This window comes from Simochromis diagramma, unplaced genomic scaffold (assembly GCF_900408965.1).
Source record: "Simochromis diagramma unplaced genomic scaffold, fSimDia1.1 OVJJ01000293.1, whole genome shotgun sequence".
Lineage (NCBI taxonomy): Eukaryota > Metazoa > Chordata > Actinopteri > Cichliformes > Cichlidae > Simochromis > Simochromis diagramma.
In genome coordinates this window covers 11,568,172-11,591,854 of record NW_024386801.1, presented here as the reverse complement: position 1 = coordinate 11,591,854, position 23,683 = coordinate 11,568,172, and the positions used below count along the sequence as shown (strand labels likewise).

Genomic DNA, 23,683 nt, shown 5'->3' with positions numbered 1-23,683 from the left:
TGTGATTGTTGATCACTAGTTGTTTCCTTGATTACAGGTCCAATTGAGTTTTGTGGGGGGGGTTTTAAACAGAACAATTCCCAGGAATGTGTGAATTACTTGTTTTACATCATACCCTCAGGTACTTCTTAGTAATGCCACTGAATTTAACACTGAGCCGCCATTGTCTCATACAGGTGTGGATCCAAATTAAACTTTTCTGTTATATTACTCCAAGTTCAGCACAATTAGTCAGCTTGTGCATTTAGCAAAATGTGAAAAATGAGTGCTCGCAAACGTTTACAACAGTTTGATAATTCGACTGTCTCAAGTACCTTATTTTTTTTTCATTCTGACAGCTGGCTGCTGAAGTTCCACCTGAAAAGAGGCGTTAAAACCATTAAAGTATCAAACTGTTATATATGAAAAATGATTTGTTCCTCGTGTTAGTCTCTGAGTCCTCCTTCGCTCTTTCGTATAGTCACTGAAAGGTGTGAACAGCTTGCACACGTGCTTCTCTTTTTTTTCTTTTTTTTTTGCAGATTAATTTCAGGGTGTTATTAAGATTTTTCTCTGTGATGGTTGTGATATGTCAACATCACATATATTCAGTCTCCCGCTATACATTTTACCGCCATTTCATCGTAACAGAACTGTATTCGCACCTTTTTAATCGTTTTATTTGCTTGTTGGTAACGCAGAGCTGTCATCTGTCCACTACAAGGAATTTGAACCAAAACATTTAAAACCTGCAAATTTACATTTTTATATCAACACTGAGTCTAATGACTGCTTTTAGATGTGGTGAAATGATCTGCTTTTACATGTGGTGTTGCTGGAAGGATCAGCACCACCAAATTCATGCCTTTGTAACTGCATGCAGAAATTTGCAGCAACTTCATCTTCAGTCACAGGTTGTCATGAGATCAGATGAGACAGGTCCTGACTACATGAGGTTGCCAGGTTCCCATGCTAAACGAGATCTTAAGTATTGTATTACAGGACAGATTAAACTGCTGAGACCATAAACTGAATAGGAAAATGTTGGTGTTGAAGCCGGTCCCAGCTGTTATAGCGGGAGATGCAGGATACACCTTGCACAGTTCATCAGTCTCTTGCAGGGCTAACACATTCACACATTCATACTCACACCTACCAATTAAACTGACATGCATGCTTTCAGACTGTGGGAGAAAACCAGAGTAATCAGAGAGAACCCACTCAAAGGCCCCAGCTACATTTGTTGGATTAAAACCCAGGACCTCCTTGTTGAGAGGCAACACTGCTAACCACCTCTGAAAATGCTTAGAGGGATAATAAGTGGAGCCAGTAGTGAGGTCATAGGCAATTTTCTCAACCACCGGGATCACCCCCTGCTGGCCATTTTGAAGAATACAGGTTTAATGCACTTGTGTGAAGGGTCCGTGTTTCGAACCGGTAGGTTAAGGTGCCCTGACACACACAAAGAAGAAGATATTGTGCTGACTGTTTGTTTTATGATGTCGCTCTTCCCCTTGCATGCAGCTTTAAAAGTAGAAACTGCAACATATAAATTATGCCCACATCCTTGGCACCATTACTGTATGATGAAGATGATGTTAGAAAACCTTTAAAATGTTCATCCGCAGAGCTGTAAAGTTGGATTTTGGTATTTTTTAGAATGATAGAAAATGTTAAAAAGCTGAAGTTTCAGCCGTATTCAGTATTAAACATAAAGTTATGAAATGTTCATAATTAATAAAGGTTGAAAGGTTTTCTGAATGCTAGGGTAGCAACATAGGAAATATCAAATAGAAAAAAAATCATATTAAAATGTGAGGTATCCTGGGTAAAGACCTTAATATACTTACTTACTTTTAGAGAGATGGTTGGTCAGGATGTCTTTTGGGGAAGTAGTTAACAATAATGAAGCTTTCTTTCACTTGTTTTCTTTTGTATTGACTCATACAGACACGAGATATAAATGTTGTTGTGCATTGTTGCTACCTTATAATAGGACAAGCACAAGCATATATGGGTAGTTTTTGAGAGTATGAAACAGGAGATCAGTGAATTGTCTCATTTTGATTTCTAATCAGGTCTTTTCATTGGGGAGTCCACACGTTCTTCCTGTCTCTCTGTGTCCATTTTTCTTAGCAATTGCTTGACAGCGTTAGCTCTGTGGAGGGCCTTTTGTCTGTTTTTTGCTCAAGGCATCCTCATATAAGTACCTGCTCTCATATAATCCTGAGCAGGAGTGAAAAAAAATCATTGGAAAGACCAAAACCAGCAATTTGTTGTTATACCTCTCAACTCTGTGGTATTGAGCCACAAGGTAATTTATTCCCACTGAAGATCTAAACAGTGCCATGATTTTATAATTTAGTTTTTTTTTAAAGCAAACATCTTACCAAGCAGGAAAATTCTGTGTTGTTGTTGCTGGCTGCAACAGGAAGATGGTAAACATATTGGATCAGTCCATAAACCGCAGTGCCAGTGTACTGGTTTTGGTAACGAAGGAACACCACGGGCAATGTTCCCTCTAAGCTGCGCGTGTGCAATTGCGCACTGCTGCACGGTCTCTGCGCACAGAAAATCTGTGTTGTGAAAAAAAAAAAAAAAAAAAATCTAACCTGAATTGAAATTAAAATAAATATGTTAACAATTCTGTTTTGCAGTGTTAGTCAGTAAGTGACTGGCTGCTCCAGTATGGGATTAGAACGATGTCACCTTATCCCATAGTCCAGCCAATGATGAGATTCACATTCGTATATATACGCAGCTAATCCACGTCGTTGACAGGCTATGACAGCATCCTTATGCGCCGACACCGGTGTTTTAGATAGCAAAGCGGCATGGCTGATGTGGAGTGAAGCCATGTTAATGACAACGTGTACAACCATTGGAGATGTGAGCAGGATAGACGGAACAATTGACGGAAAAAGTGTGGACTTTATACCAGTTTTTAAGTTGTGTTGATAGGCCACGTAAAACCAGTGTTATGATAAAAAAAAAATATATATATATATGCAAGGTTTGGTTTTTTTCCTATCGTTGTTTATATTTACTGCGGAAACGGTCGAAAGCGCTCTCCGCCTGTGAGCAAAAACAGCCCCCATCCCGACCCCCGCCGCCTTTCCTATTGGTGGAAAAATGTACCATGTCGACCAATCAAAAAATGATATGGCAACATGGCATTTAGTTGTTTAGGAAGGGGGGAGTTTTAGGCATGATGGCGGTGTTTTGAGACGTGAGAGATTTGCGTTGTTTAGCGCAAATCTTGTGTAGTTAGTGTGTAGTGTAGTCAATAGTGTTGTTGTGTGTGTGTCAGAACAATGAGGCGACAACTGAATGTTACAGGTGTTACAGGAGTGATACATCTCCTGTTGTCAGGCCTGCAGGTATCAGGCTCTTGTTCTCCTTTATCTCATAGTGGACAGAAATTATTTGTTGGAGCGGCACAAATAATTTGTGTGGCATCAAATTTGATGCAGAACAGCTGATTGTTCTGTAAATAGTTTGAAATGTTTATTTAAAAAATGCCTTGGCTGCATTTTTAGGTAAACAGCTGCAAGAAACTTTGTTGTTTGCATAACTCAGTTACTTTTTTGAAGAAGTAACTATATAATTAATTGCCCAACATTGGTCATTATATACTGTATTTTGCAGACAGGACTCTCTCCCAGACCACAGACTCATACTCATAATACAAGTCAGAGCTTTATTTTAAAAAAAAAAATTAAAGAAAGAAAGTTGTGTTTTCAAAATTGGAGTTCAAGTTATTTTTACTTCCAATAGTGTTAACGTACTGCACAGGTCATGAACAAGATTTTTTTTTTTAAATTTTCATTATAAGTGGGCTAAAGCAGTTATTTCAAAGTAGTCTAACATAAATGTAAATGCTGAAATTTGATTATTTTAACAAACCATGTAACTTGGATGGATTCGATGCTGCCGTGACCACAGTGCACACGTCTGCTGTTGCTCACAGAGGTCCAAGGGACCGCTCAGGGAGTTTGTGTGTTTGCTCAGACACATGAAAAATTAGAGGGAACATTGACCACGGGTACCAGTGTGCTTTATTGATATGTTTTTAATCGAGGTCTGTGGCCCACAGGAAGACTATCAGCCTTTTGGTACACAGATAGTATTTTAATAATATGTTCAATTAATTGAGTGAATAGATTAAATCCAGCAATTTGTTTGCTGTTACATGTTCAAAAGATTAAAAAAAATACACAGATTAAAGCTTTAGATTTTGAATTTGTTGAACTGATGAAAATTAATATCGGAGGCATAGAGATAGATTTGCAAGCAGTCTGAGACAGCGCTTCCAAATCATACCATTATAATAAAGAGTAATTCATTGGGAGGAAGATTTCCCCTGATCATTTATTATTAATGATGAACTTTTATGGTTATTCCAAACAATCATTAATGAGTCACTTTATTATTTATTGTGCTTTTATGTGACCGTTATGATTTTCAGTGTCCACGAGTGTATTCTGATGCATAGTCTCCTCTTTTTTCTGGTGTGCTTGATGCCACTTGTCTCTGTGCCTGCAGGCTGCGAGAGTGACTTCTGGGGACCTCACTGCAGCAATCGGTGCCAGTGCCAAAATGGGGCTAAGTGTAACCCCATCACAGGTGCCTGTGTCTGCACTGATGGGTACCAGGGATGGCGTTGTGAGGAGCCCTGTGAGCATGGTTATTATGGCAAGGCGTGCCAGTTACCATGCCAATGTCTCAATGGTGCCACCTGCAACCACGAGACAGGAGAGTGCATCTGTGCACCGGGCTACACAGGGGCTTTGTGAGTACCACTATCATATTTACTCTTTTGGCACATTTTATGTAGCAATGTGAGTGTGTATATCCAATTTCTTGCTGATGCAAAGAACTGCAGGCAAAGACAGGTTACTTATCTGATACTTTTGACTTGTGTGCTGACAGCTGTGGGGAGCGCTGCCCCTCCGGTAGTCATGGGCCTCAGTGTGAACAGCGTTGCCCCTGTCAGAACGGAGGAACGTGCCACCACATCACAGGAGATTGTTCCTGCCCTGCTGGGTGGACGGTAGGTCACAGAAGCAAAAGCAAAGGCCCGAGGGGAGAAAATACTTGAACGCTGTTGTAAGTTTAGGGGGGGGGAAAAGTACAATAAATGAGAATGCTGTCTCTCTGCTCCCTGGAAGGAGAAAAAAAATAGAATTTGTAGTGTGGAGTCTGACTACTGTGAACTTTCCATGTGAAAATTAACTCTACATTGACCTTTCTGAAGATAATATGTGAAAATATCTTCCACAGTAAAGTGTACAGTTTTGAACTTACTTCTTGAATGTAATGCTTTCAGTTGCCTTCTAAAAAAAAGAAAGAAGAAAAAGTAAACACATCTGCAGACACATAGGAGGACATTAACGATAGGTCTGAACTGTCCAAACATCAATCAAGTGTGTTGGCTTGTTTTCACAGGGTTCAGTGTGTGCCCAGCCCTGCCCTCTTGGCAAGTACGGCATCAACTGCAGCAAAGACTGTTCCTGTCGTAACGGTGGAATGTGCGACCACATCACGGGGCAGTGCCAATGTGCAGCCGGCTTCAGTGGACGCAGGTATGCAGGTGACACCTCCGGCTGACAAACAGACCGCTCAGTTATTATTCAAAAAGGCTTTTTCTGAAGTTCTATCAGCAAACTTTTGTGCTCCTACTTAAAATAGGTCATACAAAGGCATGATTTATTGATATTAGTATTTAATGCAAAAGAATGGTTTCATGCAGTTCCGCATTTAACAGTCACTCATTGACCCATTCTCTTTGTTGACTTCTAAATGAGGCACAAACCTGGCTGTTCTTTAAAAAGATAAAGGAAATCCTAGCATATTCTCATACTCGAGAGAAATAAGCATTTATAAATGCCCATTAGTCCATTTGAAGGTAGATTGGAAGCTTTTAATAGGGGCGTTGTATGTTTAATTAATCTTGTACTTCATGCTGGCCAGCAAGGTTTCATGTCTTCAGCCTTCATCCTCATCCACTCCCAGCCTATCCATTGATCTCACCATGAGCTACATGCTGTTTGGAGTCTGCTCATTAATTATAAGTAATGGGCTTATATTAAGGTCTCATTGAAATCCACAGATCTTTTTAGTTCCTCGTGCCTGCCAGAGCAGCCCAGAGCAGCCTGGGTTTATTAGTTCAGCTAAAGCAATTGTCTCTTGGATGGAAACACTTCCTTTACAAGACCTTTTCCTTTACTTTATTATTTTGCAAAATTGCCCTCATTCATTTTGTCAGTGGCAGGTGAATTAAACTGCCAGGAATAATCTAAGATTGTGTTATCCCCCACCCACGTGTGTCTAGTATAATAATACCATTGTCCTCTGATAAAACTAAAGCTAGGGTAATTTAAACATGAAACATAACTTGGCCATTTTATGTTGTAATTGAGCTATTTGTAAAAGCTTTGTTACACTCTTGAGACTGAAACTCCACCAGGACTGTATACTTAAGTCAGTATATTGAAGTGAATGAAGAAATCCATTTTCTGATCTACACTAGTTTATGTGCAGAAAACTGAAGCAGTTTCTGTTTAGCTGATGACGATTACTGAGTCTTGTCCAACCCCTGCAGAGATGCTGAAGTACTGACAGCAGAGGCCCGCTGTCCTCGTTAAAATTTGACCATGGATTTATGAAAGTATTTTTTAAAGTAAACATTCATTATTAAAACTTTGAAATGTAAGAAGAGTGTTAATAATCAGTGACTCTGAATATGACCACTTTTTCATTAACGACTAATCTAACGCGTTACTATTTCCATAACAGTAGTCAGATTAAAGTTACTTGTCCAAACCACTGTGCGTTACTATTTTTTAAGCAAAAAGATTTGGTTTCTTCTTTTCGTCTCAGTGGATGACAAACGCATACGTGTCGTGAAACGTCACATAAGCGACAGGTCACATTTCCCGCTCACAAGCAGCCAGCGACGTAAAAAAGTGTAAACAACAATGGAGGGAGAGAGATGTTCGTTCTTTAGCTGGAAATATGGTCACTATTTTGAGTTTCTGTCAACTAAAGATTTCAATATTAAGGTTCGTTATACACTCTGTGTTGGCGAAAAAGTGTTATCTACCTTCAAAAACACTACGTCAAACTTAAAGAAACATTTGGAGTCGCAGCACGGCACAGTCAAACTCACAGAGAGAGTCCCACCAAGTGGTCCGAAGCAGAGAGCCGTGACTTCCGCAGAAGGTCCTACACCCCCCAAACAACAAAAGTTGGACTTTGGTGCAAAACCAGTAAGTGATGAAGAATTGAAGAAGTTGGTCGCGCAGTATATTGTAGAAGAAATGCTACCTATAAACACTGTTGACTCACCCTCGTTTCATGCCGTAATAAAAAAGATCCCTACTTCTGTTAATGCCGAGCTGCCTCACCGAACGACTTTTACTTCTTACTTGAAGGAGTTTACAGAAATGGAGAGAAATTTGAAGGCCGCACTGAATGAGATTGACTTTGTTTCAACTACTGCGGATATTTGGACTGCTAACAACAGAAGGTATATGGGAGTAACACTCCACTGGATCAGTAGAACCACATTAGAGCGCCACAAGGTTGCATTAGCATGTAGGCGAATTCGTGGTAGACACACGTATGATGTCACTGGTACAGAAATCGAAAACATTCACTCCTCTTATGGATTACTCAACAAAGTAGTTGCAACAGTTACTGATAATGGATCCAACTTTGTTAAGGCGTTTCAAGTTTATCATCCTGTCACGGAGTCCGATGATGAGAGGGCGGAGGAAGAGTCCACCCCCAAAGACGATGATGTCACTTTTTCTGATCTGTCAGAAATCCTCTCGGCTGAGAATGAAAGTGATGGTCAGCTGTCTCTTCCCCCGCACCGCAGGTGTGCTTCGCACACCATCAACATAATTTGCTCACGTGATGTGGAGAAACATTTAACAACCAATGCAGAGAGCAGGGCTGTGTATAGGAGCAGCACAGCAAAATGCACAGCTCTTTGGACCAAATCGAGTAGATGTACAGTTGCATCAGAAACAGTGGAAGAAATCAGTAAAAGAAGGCTCCTAATACCAACATCCACAAGGTGGAATTCCTTTTTTGATGCTGTAAAGAGAATTGCAGACATCCCCATGGGTGAGCTGAATACTCTGTGCACAAAGCTAGGACTGAAGTGCTTCAAAGATCAAGAATACCAGTTCCTGCATGAGTACTGCATGGCCATGAAACCTCTGACTGCAGCACTGGACATTTTACAAGGCGACTGTCCATATGGAACTTTACTACCAACACTTGAAGTTCTGATGCAGAAGACCCAGGCTGTGAAAGATGACCTCTCCAGGATGACTGCAGGCCTTCCAGATGCCATTGTACAGGTACGCTCTATCTTTAAATTTGTCAAATTTTTTGCTTCATACAATTCACAAACATGGAACAGAATATTAATTATCATTGAAAAATAAGATTAAAACAATTAAAATGTTTACAAGTAACCTAAAACAAAATAAATCCATAATACTGATCTCATATTAGGCATGGTTTGCAAATAATTCAATAACATAATAAATTGTAGGCATAAAAATATCGATTATGTTTTTTAGGCTATTCAGACTCGTTTCACCGGTGTGCTGGACGACAAAGATGCCCTTCTCGTAGCTGCCAGTTGTCCAAAATTCAAACTTCGATGGCTGAGAGATACAGGAAGGAGGGAGCGAGTAAAACAGCTTCTGACAGCAGAGTGTTGCACCATTGCTCCTCTGGCAAAAAAACCTGCCAGTGTGCCCAGTGCTACTACATCTAGCAGCCAAGGTGAGATGGCAGAGCCAGAGGAGGAGACCTATTCTGCAGAAAAAGAAGTCATGGACTACCTGATGTCAGGCTACGACCTTCAGATTCTGCATAAGTTTTCAAGCATAAAGACAATTTTTTTTAAAGTATAACACTCCAACCCCATCAAGTGCTCCTATGGAGCGACTTTTTAGTCTGGGAGGTTTGGTGCTCACGCCTAAAAGAAATCGACTTTCTGACAAAGGGTTTGAGAAGCTTCTGTTAATGAGGTACAACCACTGGTTTACTTGCTCCACTCTACTGTTTCCCCCATAACATGCAATGACAACATATTATGAAAAAAAGAGAATGGGGAATCCAATTTAAATAACTATTTACAAGTAATTGAATTAAGTTTATCAAAGTCACTTAATAAACTTATTAAATTTTTCAAGTTGATTAACTTAAATCAATTACTTGCAAGAAAGTAAGGCAATTTAAGTTGGACCTGCAGTCTCTTTTTTTTCATAAGATTAGTCCAAAGTTACAAAAGCGGACAATAGTGCTTACATGTGGATGGTATAAAAAGTATCTTAAGGGAAGTCAAGAAAAACTCTTTGTTTGTTTGTTTTTTATAAAAAGCATTTATGTTAAATAAAGTCAAGAAAGACTCCTTTTTTATATAAAAAGTATTTATGTTAAGTGAAGTAACAAGACTGTCTTTATTTTCATACAAACAAGTATTTCTATCAGGAAAAAAGTTTTAAGTTCAGCCTCAAATGTCAGGAGATATATTGTTGACATTACTGTTAAAATACACTTCCAATAAAGTGAGTATTGGCAAAACCGGTTGATGTTTTTATGTTGAGGCAGTGGGGAGTGTTATTGGCAGCTTCTGAAAGTAACTAATAAAGTAACTAGTAATCTAACTTAGTTACTTTAAAAATAAAGTAATCATTAAAGTAACTAAGTTACTTTTGGAAGGAGTAATCAGTAGTCCGTAATATATTACTTTTTCAAAGTAACTGTGGCAACACTGTTAATAATATATCCATATTATTTAATGTATTGAAGCTGGGGCTGGAGTTTTATTTCAATTTCCAATTCTTAAACAATCTTTGCATTGCGTAAAATATGATAAAACATTATTGTTTTTTAGTATTATATTTACATGCACTTTCCAAAAACACCCTGTTGCATTCAGATCTGCTGCATTTCCTCGTGGCAGAGATTCAACAAAGTGCTGGAAACATTCCTCTGAGATTTTGGTTCATATTGACATGATAGCATCACACAGTTGCTGCAGATTTTTCAGCTGCGTGTATTGATGTGAATCTCCCATTCCACCGCATCCCAGGGGTACTCTGTTGTGGATTGAGAACGTGTGACTGTTGAGGCCGTTGGAGTACAGTGAGCTCACTGTCATCTTCAACAAACCACTTTGAGATGATTTGAGCTTTGTGACATTGTGTGCTGTCTTGCTGGAAACAGTCATTAGATGATGACTGCTGTAATAAAGGTATGTCATGCAACAAAACTCAGGTAGGCTGTTTAAACAATGCTCAGTTGGTACTAATCGGTCCAAAGTGTGCCAAGAAAATATCCCCCACACCATTACACAACCACCAGTTGGAACTATTGATCCAAGGCAGGGGGGGATTTTTTTGTTCCCATTCTCTATAAACCCTTTAGATGGTTGTGTGAGAAAAGAGATCAGTAGATCAGCAGTTTCTCAAGTACTCAGACAAGCCCATCTGACACCAGCAACCACGCCACATTCAGAGTCACTAAAATCACTTTTCTTCTCTGTTCTTATGCTCGATTTGAAGCAGGTCGTCTTGACAATGTCTAAATGAATCTAACTGCCATGTGACTCACTGATTAGATATTTACATTAAGAGGCAGTGGAAAGGTATACCTAACACAATGGCCATTGAGTGTAATTAATGACTATAACAAATAATGTGGTTCTTGAAACCAACTGGACTTCCTTAAGTTTTTCGAAGATGTTTCTTCTTTCATCCGAGAAGGTTCTTCAGTTCTTAAACCAAATGTCTGAGAGTCCCAGGTATTTAAACCCTAGTGGGAGTTCTCCCTTAAGAGGGTCGTTGACCCGCTATTGATCATGTGCCTCATCACACGAGCCAAGGCGTGAAAAAGGTGAGTGTCATTATCAGCAGAGGTTTCAGGTGAAACCATCGTGAGACCTTGCCTCACACTGTCATGTGAACTATTAAGATCGCCTGATGCAAGATGTGAGTGGGGGTTATTTAACAGCTAACCTTCTGAAGACACACAAAAATGTAGTCTGCTATAAAATCAGATGGTGACTGGCACCAACGTAAAACAATAAAATAATAATACAAATAAAACTTTACAAGCAACCTATTATATATTTATCTCATGCTTTTAAAATGTGAACAGAGTGGTTAGAGTAAAATATTTGCCCGCATTTATTTTCCTTTGAGTTTAGAAGGTTCAGGGTCTATGAAATATGTATCCAAAATGAAATGTTTCAGTTTTACTAAAATGGCTCATAATAAATATAAAATTGACTCAATTTCCTTCATGTAGTTGTGACCATGTGCAATTTGTAAAGGCTTTTTAATGCTGTAGTGATTAAGCATTGACATTGTTGAAAAATACCGTCATTTATTAACTGAACTGCACTCACAGAGCTGAAAGGTGGGATTTGTCTGTGTTTGAAACCCAAAAACATGAACTAGAGAAAGGACAGAAAAATGAGCACATTTTAAAAGATGGAACCAAGGAGAGTTTGAGATTTTGCAGATTATTCTTTATTCAATTCAGTTTATTCAATTGTTGAAATTAACATTGTATATATCTGTATATATATATCATACATGCACAAAAAGAATCTTTAACATTTCCAACATCAGATTTTCATGTTACAAGTCTTGACTCATTTTTCCCCCCATGTACCTGACATTTTTTAGAGCAGCAATTTAAAAGACCGTCATTGCTCTGTAATTTTCCTCCAGATGTCAGGATGACTGCCCTGTGGGCACCTATGGACCGCAATGTAACCAGAAGTGCGAGTGTCAGAATGGAGCCAAGTGTCACCATATCAATGGAGCCTGTCTATGTGAAACAGGGTTTAAAGGGCCTAATTGCCAGGAGAGATTCTGTCCCCCAGGTCTATACGGCCTCATTTGTGACAAGTACTGCCCCTGTAACACCACCAACACCGTCAGGTAAGTGAGACATCAGTGCAAGGCCACACACAGCTTTGCTCTGACCAAGCCCTGAAGCAAAGACTCTCCATATGAATAAAGATTTCTGCAACTCAATTTTGTCTCATCTTAGCTCTATGCCAGCACTCATTCTGAAGTCTGGACACCTCTTAGCCATGTCATCCAGTTAGCTTTTAATCGCGACCTTTGCTTCATTCATAATTTCTCAGCAGCATTCATAGTTAATGCAATGTTAATGCTCTGATTCCGGCAAGAGTTGGGCATTGGCCATGGAAGTCATTACAGAACGAAGGAGAAAAGGGACACCTCATCTATCAGAAACGAGCACGTAGACGCGTAGATGGATGAATGGCTTTTGGCGCGGACTTCACACTTTGATCCTGCTCAAGAATGAAGTGTTGATACTTTTAGAGCTCAAACTTCACCTCACCCTTTTTCTTCCTGTCATTGTCCCATATTTCTTTCTCATTATATTGTAGCTGCCACCCGCTTTCTGGTGAATGCACCTGCTCTGCGGGATGGACAGGGCTTTACTGTAATGAGTCCTGTCCGCCTGGATTCTATGGAGAGGGTTGCATGCTGACTTGTAGCTGTGCCAACGGAGCTGACTGTCATCCTGTCACGGGTACCTGTACATGTGCCCCTGGGTTCATGGTGAGTATCATGTACATTCACTGCTATTTTATTGTACTCATATCTGTGGCCACTTTCAGGATAATGTTTTATTAAAGATTTTCTTTCAAATTTGACCTTTACCTGATCTCATGAGATCTAGATCTCTTTTCCCAGAGCCAAAATGCCAAGGTGGGGCCACAGTTACGCTATGCAAACCGAAACACAGCCAATGTGTACTCAAGGAAAAGGAGGAAAAAAGAAGTTGGTGGAAAAACAGAGAAAAGAGCACTCAAAATGCATTAAAAACAAGCATAAGCTTAAATGGCATTTAAAACACTTAGAAAGAGCAGTCCTTGAACATCCATGACTTTGTGTTCTAAACCACGTTGACACTCGCATGTCCATTTTAATTTATTCGCAGCTATAATTACCATGTCAACTTGTAATTATGCTATTGGTTACATTAATTTCTCATGAAATGCTCAAGGGTTAATTGTATTTGTAACCTCGCTCCTCGTGATCTTTAATATACTGAAGAATATCTCTATCTCCACTAACCAATAATTGTACTCGCATGTCTCATACCATATGCTGCGAAACTCTCCGCCGTGAGCCTAAGTTGTGAAGGTTGCAGCTTTGACTTATGTTTCATGTTTTTTTGTGGCTGTTGTAAAATGTTTGTGTCAGTGTGGTCATAATTTTTTTGGAAGTTGTCCCAGTTTCACTTTAGAAGCTTTTTGTACACAGACAGTCAAGAGCAAGGTGAGACATTTTATTATCGCCTTATTATAAATGTGCTCTACCGCATCACAATAAATCCTCTGGTACCTCCCAGTGCAGACATTAATAATGGGTCGTGTGTATTTTACAAATACAGTCGATATGTCTTGACTTGTAGCATCAGTGATCTGTACTCCTGGACCAGTTGGGAGAAAATTGAATCCTTGACCTATATATGTTTTCGTTTTAGTCGGTTTTTGTTGCAGCCACATTGTTCCCTCTTACAACTGTCAAATTAGTTGGGTAACTTCAATCAGTTTCCCTATTGTATTTCTTGTCTTGCAATCTGAAGTTAGAGAGCAACAGCGACTGCAAGGGTACATTCCTGCCAACATTACATTTTGGTGGAAATTGCCTGTGTCTTACAGCAGGCCACTGTGGTGAATTGAGCTACCGAGCAGGGCCGCAGACTGTGTCTTAATTTGCTCCACCTGTTCTCTTTGGCGGCTGCTGGGAAGGACTGCCAGATCCATTAAATAGACCTAGAGGGCAGGAGCTGGAAAGAAAAGAAGGCAGTCAGATGGGACCAGACACACCTCATATGGAGGATTGGTGTGTTTGAGTGTGTGTGGAGGGGTTTTTTGGGGTTTTTTTTTTGGACTTTGAACAAAGCTGCTGCTGTGCAAACACTTTGTTACAGAGGTAGAGCTGTGTAGCTGCTACCTGTAATTGTGTGACATGCATCACACATGGTTATTATCACATGGAGCTTTTAAAATGTGGTTGATGATGGTGTTGCGGCTATGATTGCAAGCGAAGTCACTTCCCCGGGGGACAGCTGATAAGACTAAGCCTCCCCACTGCATCTTTGTTCTGGAGTCCCATCGGGGGGCAAACCAAGCAAAGTGTCTGAGCAGACTGAGCACCTCCACGCTTGATTTAGCTCTAGTAATTGGACATGCTCTTTTTGACTGGGACAAAGTGATTACATGTTACCTATTCAGGCATTGTCCCTTGCAATCTGCAGCATGTGGACTCTGTAAGGTGTCTTTCTTTTTTTTTTCTTTTTTTCTACAGATTCTGTTGGTACCACTTTATGTGAAATATGAATGCATTAGGAATGGATTCCGGTCTGCCTTTGTAGGTGGTGAAAACAATTTTCCTATCTCTCAGGGATTTCTCTCCTCATCAGAAGGTTCAGAGGTTCATTTTCAACCATGCTGCATGAATTTTAAACTGCACTCACTCACCCAGCAGTTAGATGAACTGTTAAGGAGTGAGAATGATTGGTAATTAGTGGTGCCATTTGCATCTAGTCTCGAAGGGTACCAGCCTGATCAATGTTGTGTCAGCTAGTGGCTTTCTGGAAAAAATGCACTCCAATTACATTAAGATACTAATAGGTATGAATTTAGTGCTTTGGCCAAGGACGACCTGGTCTGGTCTGGTTACTGCTTCTATCGGCTGTGTAGTTATGTAAGGTCCTGCTGCTCCTATGCAATGGACTGACAGCCCGTGTATTAATAATGATTCTCCACATCCAGACTTCTATCCTTCCCAGCTCAGAAGGAATATGAATCAGTCGACTAATGAGAGAGCTGCCTTTCCCCACTTGAGAACAGACCAACCACTGGAGTCCGCACTGTGAGGGGGGAAACCAAGTGGAATTCGACGCAGTCATGGAGGCAGCAAAATCCATGTGGTCATTTGTGGCTGTATGACGTTTTATCCATGAGTCCAGTCACCAGTAAATTGCCTGAGCTCTGAAGAAAGACTGCACCTCCCTGCCAGTCCCCCTTTGTCCAGCCCTCCCCCATCCCCCACCCCCCAGCCGGTCGAACTTCTTGCCGCACTTAACAACTGTAACTGAACTGCTATTGTTAGCAGTCTTGAAGCTGTCGTTTGCGGCAGAACAAAGGTTATTGCAACCGATTGATAAAAATTTCATTCGCAGACAGGCGCTTTTATGTGGTGTACGGGGAGGAGAGATGTTTTAAGATGTGTGTTCTGCCCCTGGCGTCCACTGGCACATCTCCTCCTGCCTCATGTTTAAACTGAGTTCAAAATGATAATGAGAGCAGTGAGCAGCCAGCAGTCCCCCAGATCTCTGGTGAGCGAAGCAAGAGCCACTCAGGACTCCTCTGGGCCTCTAATTGGAACTCTAAATCATTGTGTCACCTGTCACTCAAGTCAGGGTTTGAAACAAAGGGTGTGGGCATCCATAGACTAGCTGTGATCTCTAGCTGAGGGAGGGACAAGAGCGGTGGAGGTGGGTTGTGCTCAGCCTTTAAAGCAGAGAAATTCTAATGACAGCAGGATGCAGAGGACAGAGATGGAGTACTTCATGTCCTTTACCAGATACTTAATTTTAATGCAACAACACTAAAAGGCTGTGCCAATGTGGCTGCCAATCTTTTCTATGGTATATTAGAGTGAGAGGTTAGAGAGTTGGTCTATAAGTGATACCTGTGAGATCCTGTCCATCCATTTCACTGTGGAACTCATTTACTTGGATTTTATCGCTGTTTTTGCCTAGTGTGGCTTTGGCTGAATATCTAGCCTGATGAGGGCCCACGTGCTAAAATGTAGATACAATGTTCTCACCACAAGATTCAGCCCTATTTCATTCCCATGCTGTCAAATCCATGGAAAGCTGCTAATGTCTCACAGACGAGCACAATGTGTTTTTTTGCCATCAGTGCTGTGACGCACGGGGTAATGGCAACAATGAGATGGGTTTTGCTCCCAAATGATCACAGGCAAACTTGTAAAGGACCCCTTGGCATCACATTTATGGGCAGGGTTAATGTGGGGAAGGTGCATGTTTTAACCCAAGCCTCAATCTCCTGATGCTGACTTATTTGCTCATTAAAAGAGGACCATTATCTCTCTGTGTCCAAGACTGCTGCTGACAGTGTGTCAAGGACACCGGTGCCAAAGGACACATTATGAGTATCTTAAAAGTTGCCATTTTTTGTTGCTGCCGTTTGGCATGCTAATTTGGCTCACTCAGCAAACCGGTAAAGTTGAAGCCACAGAAGTGGTTCGAACTCAAAAATCCAGTTTCTTTGTCTGTTTGAACACACAGATGTTTTACATATTTTTGTGATTTAGTTTGGCTCACAATTCATGATGGTTTCATCATCTCCAATGTCCATCGCAATAAGCATCCATAAATCAGATCTCAGACAAACTCCAGGATGTTCTTCTTTACCTTCCAATGTAATGTAATGCAGTGTAGTGTAATCCAGTCCATGGGAAGCTTGCAAACAGCAACTTGTTATGCTTATGAGCCATATTTTTATTTCATTTCAGTGTGCCAGTTCTATTTGCATGCCAATATTGTCTTGACTGCTTGAGTGGGGTCCACAGTGTCAGATTTTGAACACCCTTACAAAATACATCTTCCGCAAGTCATTTCACAAGGCAAGGGCAGTAACTTAATGTGACTTTAGTTTATTAAGAACTCAAAAGATTGCATTAATAGAGTGAAGATGATTAGATAAGAGTGCAAAGTTAGTCATTGCTTGATTGGAGAAAGCGGTGAAAAGTCTGGATTCTCCAACTTTGGAGTCCTGCCTGCGTCTCAGCTGAAAAGGAAATCTAACGGGAGATGGAGATGAAGAGAGAAGTTGAGAGATGGGGTGAAATGGGGTTGCAAACCATGGCTCAGAGCAGGTGCTGTCAGAATATATAGAGTGCATAATTGGAAGTTAAGAAGAGATAGCTTGAGCTGATCAAGTGTGGTCCTTCCTTTGAACTTCAGTTACTTTCTTAAATCCATTCAATTTCAGTCTCCATACAGACACAATGTGACTTGTTTAAGTAAACAGCTTAGTAAGCTATACAGAGAAGTAGAGTCAACCTTCCCAGTGTTTTAGTCCACATCCTTTCAGACTATTTTATTCCTTTTTCAGTCTGCCAGTGTCAGCATTTATTGCTATGTTGGCTGTGTGCTGCATAACTTTGCGTTATTTCTCCCACAGAGTGAGGACTGCTCTACAGTGTGTCCACCTGGTCTGTTTGGACGTAGTTGCCTGTCCACCTGCTCTTGCCATAATCATGCATCCTGCTCTCCTGTTGATGGCTCCTGCTTCTGCAAGGAAGGTAAAGAATCATGAGGCTGAGAACAAGTCTTCTATATCATGAGATAAGGTGTACTGGCTGTGCAGATGAACAGATGGATGAACATTTGTACACATAAATTCTTATGGACTAAATTCAGTTGCATTCTGTGCATTGGGTTGTTTTCCTGTACAAACTTTATTTAATCTGTTCAATTTTCCAGTCTAATGAATAATACATGACATAAGCTATTCTTAATTTCTTAAGACAAAATTTTATGGTGTCAGTACAATGCACCCTTCATTAAGCCACCCCTCATTTCCATGTGTTTCTCAAGGAAAATGTGAAATAGGTGCATTGATTCATTGAAATGTGCAAACATGAATGAGAATGCAACATGCAAGGTAAAAACTGTTCATACAATTCTAATGAAATTTGGTATGACCGCCTTTATTCTTCAGCAGACCATGAACTCTCTTAGGCAAGCTTTTTTCATCATTTCTTCATGTAGGTTTCAGGAATAGTTCTCCAGGATTCTTGAAGAGCACTTAATAATAACGAGCATGGTGTGGGGAGGCCAATCTATGACTGATAGTATGCAATTGTGTGTGTAGAATCATTGTCGTGCTGATAAATGAAGCCACTGTCAATCAGACAATTTCCAGATGGTTTTACATGATGGATCAATGTATGGCGCTGTTTTCTGTTGACAATGTGATACATTTTGACACAATTCACAACACCACTGACCTCAAACTCCAAATCATGGCGGAGCCTCCACTATGCCTTACACGTGGCTGTAGATGGTCACTATCGTACCTCTGTCCTAAACTCCTCCTCAACAATCTAAACTAAAACCTTCAAATCTGGATTCACCCCTTAATAAAAACCTGTTGCAACTGATTTTAAGTCCAACTTTTTCTTTTTTAAACTCAGATCTGCCACTTTTTTTTTTGTCCTCCACTTGTCCAGTTTCCTCAGAGTGTTTAAGGACACACTGCACACAATGCCAAGATATGCCACGTTTTTGGCCAATAGCACTTTGGGAATCACCTTGCTGGTGCAAAAATATTATGTTATGGCCATCAAACTGTGTTATCTTTGACGTTTTTCATCGATTCAACTAAAGAAATGGGAACAAATTATTGGTTTTGTGACAGACAGCTAATAACAAGGTGCCTAACGATATATTTCTGTGAAAGACAGCAAAGACTACACTGAAAAATGACTGAAAAGGTAGCCAAAGTTAAAAGAATAACTTTCAAGGACCTTCAGAAAGCTTGGAAAACTATTGCTGCAGGCCACTTTAAAAATTACAAGAAAGTCTGGCTCATTGGAAGCAAACTATAAAGAAATGAGGGGTGGCTCAAGATTTTTACACAGCACTGCATAAATGTCTCACTGATATCAAATCCTTCTTACCTTCTAACCTGTCATTGCCTATAAAAACATTTTCCTTTCTCAGATTGTATTGTTTTCCATCAGATAAAAGATGAAAAATAACCAAATGTCCCATATAAAGAGTGTGCACCAAATATACAGTATACGCAGTCAATAGTACCGCCCAGATCAATTATTCCTGAGAGATTTCACTCATGCACACAGATGTTAACTCGTGGGTTAATAGAGGAATCGTGCGCTAAATTTTGACTGCCAACAGTTAAGTCTATTCAGTGTTTTGGGGGCAATATATCCAGGACATATAGATATATTTCTCTGGAAGTGAAAACTTTATTATATTTGAACACAATAGAACAACTGAAGAGGTTACCAAAGTCCAGATGCTATCAATATACCGCATTTTTTAAAATCTTTTACCCATTGTACTGGACGCACTAAAGAGAAACTTAAGAACTCTCCAAAGTCAGTAGGACTGAATAAATTTATACAAGTCCATCCATAGTTATTGTGCTCATTCATACATCGCCATTCTTAGAGGTGTGTTTTCTCTTTGCAGCTGAATCATATCACGTTTATTTAAATTAATCTTTAGGGTTCAAGCACAAGGGCAAAAACCATTGTAGCTGACCATTATTTAAACCAAGAAAGTCAAACATAAGGCCTGAGGGCAAAAATCGGCCCAGCCTACTGGGATGATTTTAAAAATGTGATGGAGGACCTAATTTTCAGGATTTAAACAGTTGTTTCTTAAGTTTTCCATCTTTTCTTCTGATGAAGACCTTCCTCATGATCACTGATGTTACAACAAAGTTATAGATAAACAATTAATTTTGAGTAAGCTTTGTTCTTTTCACTATTATAGAAATGACAGTTTATTACAATGGGTCCACAGTAATTATAAAATACAACATTTTCTGTGAATGACCTTGCAGAACTTTTTCTGAAGTTTTACACATTTCTTGCAATTTATGCTGAAAGAGTCGTGATGACAGAGCAGAATTCCTTTGGTGTGCAGAAAAACTGAGATGCACAGTTGACATTGCATTTCTTTTTCTATTATTAAGATATCTCATGGACCAAGTGGGTAGTTAAACTTCTTTGCACTCATAGAAAGGAGTGTTTCACTCGTCCAGCCCACTCAAGATCAAAGTGGACTGTATGAGGCCAATGATATAAAATGACCTGACATCCCTGATTTAGACTGTTCAGTTGTCTGGTAATTTTAATATAAAGCAACTGCCTTCATGTCGTTTTTCTTGTATAAATGTTTATAGTTAGATTTTTCTCTCTCTGTTACTCGAGGTTGGCAGGGTGTGGACTGCTCCATCCTCTGTTCCAGTGGTGCCTGGGGTCTGGGCTGTAATCAGACATGCTTATGTAGCAACAGAGCTGCATGCGATCCTATAGATGGCACTTGCACATGTTCTCCTGGTTGGAGAGGAGAGCACTGTGACGAGCCCTGCCCTGTAAGTCTGTCTTTCTTTCTTTTTAACTGAGAGATTGATGTGAAGACCCAGCTAAATCTTTTGCATCATTGTGCTGTATTTTAGAAGAGTTAGATCAAGTTTTCTTATTATTATCGTCGTTGTCAGGAGGGTACGTATGGGTTGGAGTGCCGTGAGCGCTGCGACTGCAGCCACGCTGATGGCTGTGACCCAGTGAGCGGTTATTGTCGCTGCTACCCTGGCTGGACAGGTTTGTACTCCTTTTTTCACAACAAAATCACAGTAGTCTGTCTTTAGGAGCAGAAGCGGCCCGTCTTTAGTAGTTATCTTCATTAGCTGAAAATCAAAGACATTAGATGCCAGTCAGACACACTGATTTACCATAACAGGAAAATATGCTGCAGCATTCATGGCTTGTGCAGTACAGTATGTTTACAGAATGTCTACACAGTGTTTTGTTAATTAAATGTTCAATTTGTTTTGCCACTGCGCCGGTGGCATAGCCGAATGAGAGATGTTGAGAATTGAGCTCTAAATTAATTCTCTTGGCTGGCACGCTGGAAGCTGCTATGCAATCATGCTTATATTATATGATGCCGGCTACACACAAGGACTGAACTGAATCATCAGCTAAATAATTGGCCCACATTGCTCTCAAGATTTTTAGATATGTCTTGTGATATTGTTATTTTTGGTTCTGTTTATTAGAGTTTGCATTTTATTGGGAAATTTGATTAAACCAGCTGCCGCGTTTATTCACCAGAGTATCAATCGTTCTTTGCTATCACAAGCTCTCCACTGGAATCTGATCCCCTCTAGATGCAGATAGTTTTTCGTTTTTTGGGGGGTTTGCACGTCCATATGTTCGCTCTCTGTTTCTTGTCATTTAAACCATTTGCTTACAGGGAAAAAGCTTGGAGGTTGGAAAGTATGAATGTCACAGCAAGGGTGAGAGTCATTATGCTCAAAAATGAAGCGTCGCATCTGAATGTCAAATACAGGGGGCTAGCAAAGGACCTGGTCTCTGAGCTTGGGCAGAGAGGTGCAGTCGGAGAGGGAAAAAGATTCAGCAGGAAAGGTCAAGCCTGTGAGCTCTCAGCATCCCACTCCATTCAGCCTCCCGAGCTTCGGGCATTTATTCTGGGAAACAATGTGGGTTTTATTATCTGCAAGAATGGAGCCGGCAAAACGGGCCTCTCATGCTCTGAATCCCGCACAGGTCGGGACCATCTGTCAGCCTTAATTGAGTCACCAGGGTGCAGAGCTGGGGGCAGCGTGCAGCCCAGTGGGTCGGACAAACACACACATACATACTTAAATTGCAGCGGCTTGACAGCGGTCTCTCTGAAGGAAGGAGCACCTAGAGAGAGGGCTATGTGGGATTCGTCACAGGACTGAGTCAGGGATGGAGTGAAATGTCTGTTTACAGCTATTTTTGTAAACACTGTCATATCACTGAGTGTGCCAGGGTTGGTATTGCATTCTACTTTGCTGTCAACTTGGTGTTGGCTCTATTGTGAGGCTTGCCTAAATTGTCAAGAAGCTTGACTTTAGGAGTGTGCGCGCTTAAGTGGCTAGGCCGACTATGACCCACAGAATTGTTACTGAACTGTCGTGAGCCTGACATCAGCCAACAAAGATTTTAAAAAGTTCTCTGACTAGACACTTGATGCAGGGGGCATCGTGCTAGACCATGTTAAATAGACCTTTGCCTTTTATTTCTGTAGAGATTCTGGTCCATGACACGAAGCAGGTAATGTGATGTGTGTTTACATGCACTAGGAGAGAGAGAGTTAAAAAGGGAGAGAGAGGTTTGCTTCGCTGTGCTCACTGTACAAATTGGATAGTAGGACCTCTGGCACTTCTCAGCGAAAAGCCTCCTTTGAAGAGACTTCAGTTCTGGCTTCTTTCACTCTTTCTTCTTCTCCCTCACTAGGCACCCAAAGCCCCTCTGTTTGTCACCATTAGACTGAAAAATGTGATGCTCTGTCCGCATTCATTTTCTGACAGTAAAGCCAGCCACTGTTTTTCTTTTTTTTTTCCTGCCTGCCCTAGCAGAACCTCAAACACACTTGCACAAGCCTTGCCCTCCTTTTGATGTCCATGGCACAGCTTCTGACTTAATCACTGCGACTGTACCCCCCACACCCATCTAGTCCCCCACTCATCAGACTTAACATTTCCTATCCTGTATAGCCTTAAGGCGCCATGGTTACCGTATAACATTAGTCCCCAGAGTTTAGTCCAGGTTTAATTCAAAGGTACTGCACTAATGCCGCTTTAATTGCCACACCATTCTCAGATATTCTCGCTCAAAGGAAATTTCAAATGAGGCTTCGAACTGAGGGCTGAAGCTTGAAAGGTTGCAGAGTTTGCATGCATTTGTGCGACTGTGTGACACCGACCGTGTGCATGTGCAATTGCAGGGCTATGCCACACTTTCTAAACCCGGCTGTATACATGTAGAACGGCACGCGTGAATTTTTTTTTCTGAAGGAAAACATGGCGCTCTGATGGGCATGCTAATGCATTCACAGTGAGAGCCCTGTATGGATGCAGTGTTTTGCATTTGGTTGAAGCCACAGAAAAAAAAAAGACACTGTGACACTTGCAGACTGTGGTCTGAGTACTTCCCTTCAGCTCCATGCACTACCCTTGCTCTGCTGAAAGAGAATGGGAGACAAGCTTGGCCTCTCTTGAGACCCAACCCTGTTAATCAACACAGTGCACTGGCAAGGAGCTCCAGTCAGATCAAAAATAAAATACATTTGGAGAGGAGAAGCAGAGTGTGAAAGATGGGCTGAAAAAAAAACACCCTCCAAACTGCAGCTTCTTTATTCAAAACTAAAATAAGTCAATGATTCATGTTAGTTTAATAACCCTGAAAAGATGTGCAATGATCAAGCATTGTGAATGCTGCCCCTTAATGATGTGTTTTTACAGATGGCACGCTGTTTAGAATTTATCAGCTTACCAGTCTTTTGCCTTCTTAATATGCATTCACTGAAGATTTGGTAACATGCCTGCAGGAATCCACTGTGATAATGTGTGCCCACAAGGCTTCTGGGGACCCAACTGTTCAGTCAGCTGCTCCTGTCAGAACGGAGGATCGTGCTCTCCTGAGGACGGCACATGTGTGTGTGCACCTGGATACAGAGGGACGTCCTGCAAAAGAAGTGAGCCTCTTTCTCGAAGCAACTTCTTTTTATCTAAACCCTTAGGAAATAAATCTGTTTCACTGAGACCATCATACTTGCAAACTCCATCACAGCACTGACCTTGTTTGATCTTTGAAGAATTGTTGTTGGACATAACTGCTTGAGTGTAAACCCTTCATCACAGCTATCATGTAATCACAGTGTCTTTGCCCCAATGGCATTCCCCCAGACACATAAACATACACACACGCTGACACACTTCTCACCCCCTTCTGGCACAGTCCTCAACAACCACCTCACAGTGGGAGACTCACAGTCC

General features: G+C 40.8%; 2 protein-coding genes across 8 annotated transcripts in view; both read left to right on the top strand.

Annotated features, from left to right (window-relative positions):
* Positions 1 to 23,683, top strand: part of megf11 (multiple EGF-like-domains 11) — a 77,188-nt gene that overhangs the window by 43,478 nt on the left and 10,027 nt on the right. For all 7 annotated transcript variants that reach the window (XM_040025834.1, XM_040025831.1, XM_040025830.1 and 4 more), the window contains 9 exons: positions 4,525 to 4,771; positions 4,912 to 5,032; positions 5,428 to 5,564; positions 11,748 to 11,960; positions 12,440 to 12,614; positions 17,282 to 17,402; positions 20,064 to 20,227; positions 20,354 to 20,456; positions 23,236 to 23,382. In XM_040025834.1, the coding sequence (XP_039881768.1) occupies positions 4,525 to 4,771; positions 4,912 to 5,032; positions 5,428 to 5,564; positions 11,748 to 11,960; positions 12,440 to 12,614; positions 17,282 to 17,402; positions 20,064 to 20,227; positions 20,354 to 20,456; positions 23,236 to 23,382 (1,428 nt within the window). The remainder of the gene's footprint in view (positions 1 to 4,524; positions 4,772 to 4,911; positions 5,033 to 5,427; positions 5,565 to 11,747; positions 11,961 to 12,439; positions 12,615 to 17,281; positions 17,403 to 20,063; positions 20,228 to 20,353; positions 20,457 to 23,235; positions 23,383 to 23,683) is intronic.
* Positions 5,668 to 9,325, top strand: LOC120729879. The gene is made up of 2 exons (XM_040025835.1): positions 5,668 to 8,354; positions 8,580 to 9,325. The coding sequence occupies exons 1-2, from the start codon at positions 6,960 to 6,962 to the stop codon at positions 8,916 to 8,918; spliced, it is 1,734 nt and encodes a 577-aa protein (XP_039881769.1). The 5' UTR covers positions 5,668 to 6,959; the 3' UTR covers positions 8,919 to 9,325.

What these genes read in the sequence shown, in the direction of transcription:
- LOC120729879 (XM_040025835.1), top strand. Translation starts at nt 6,960, where the DNA reads ATGGAGGGAGAGAGATGTTCGTTCTTTAGCTGGAAATATGGTCACTAT. An exon ending in TTCCAGATGCCATTGTACAG is followed by an intron (nt 8,355 to 8,579) that starts GTACGCTCTATC and finishes TATGTTTTTTAG; the next exon opens with GCTATTCAGACTCGTTTCAC.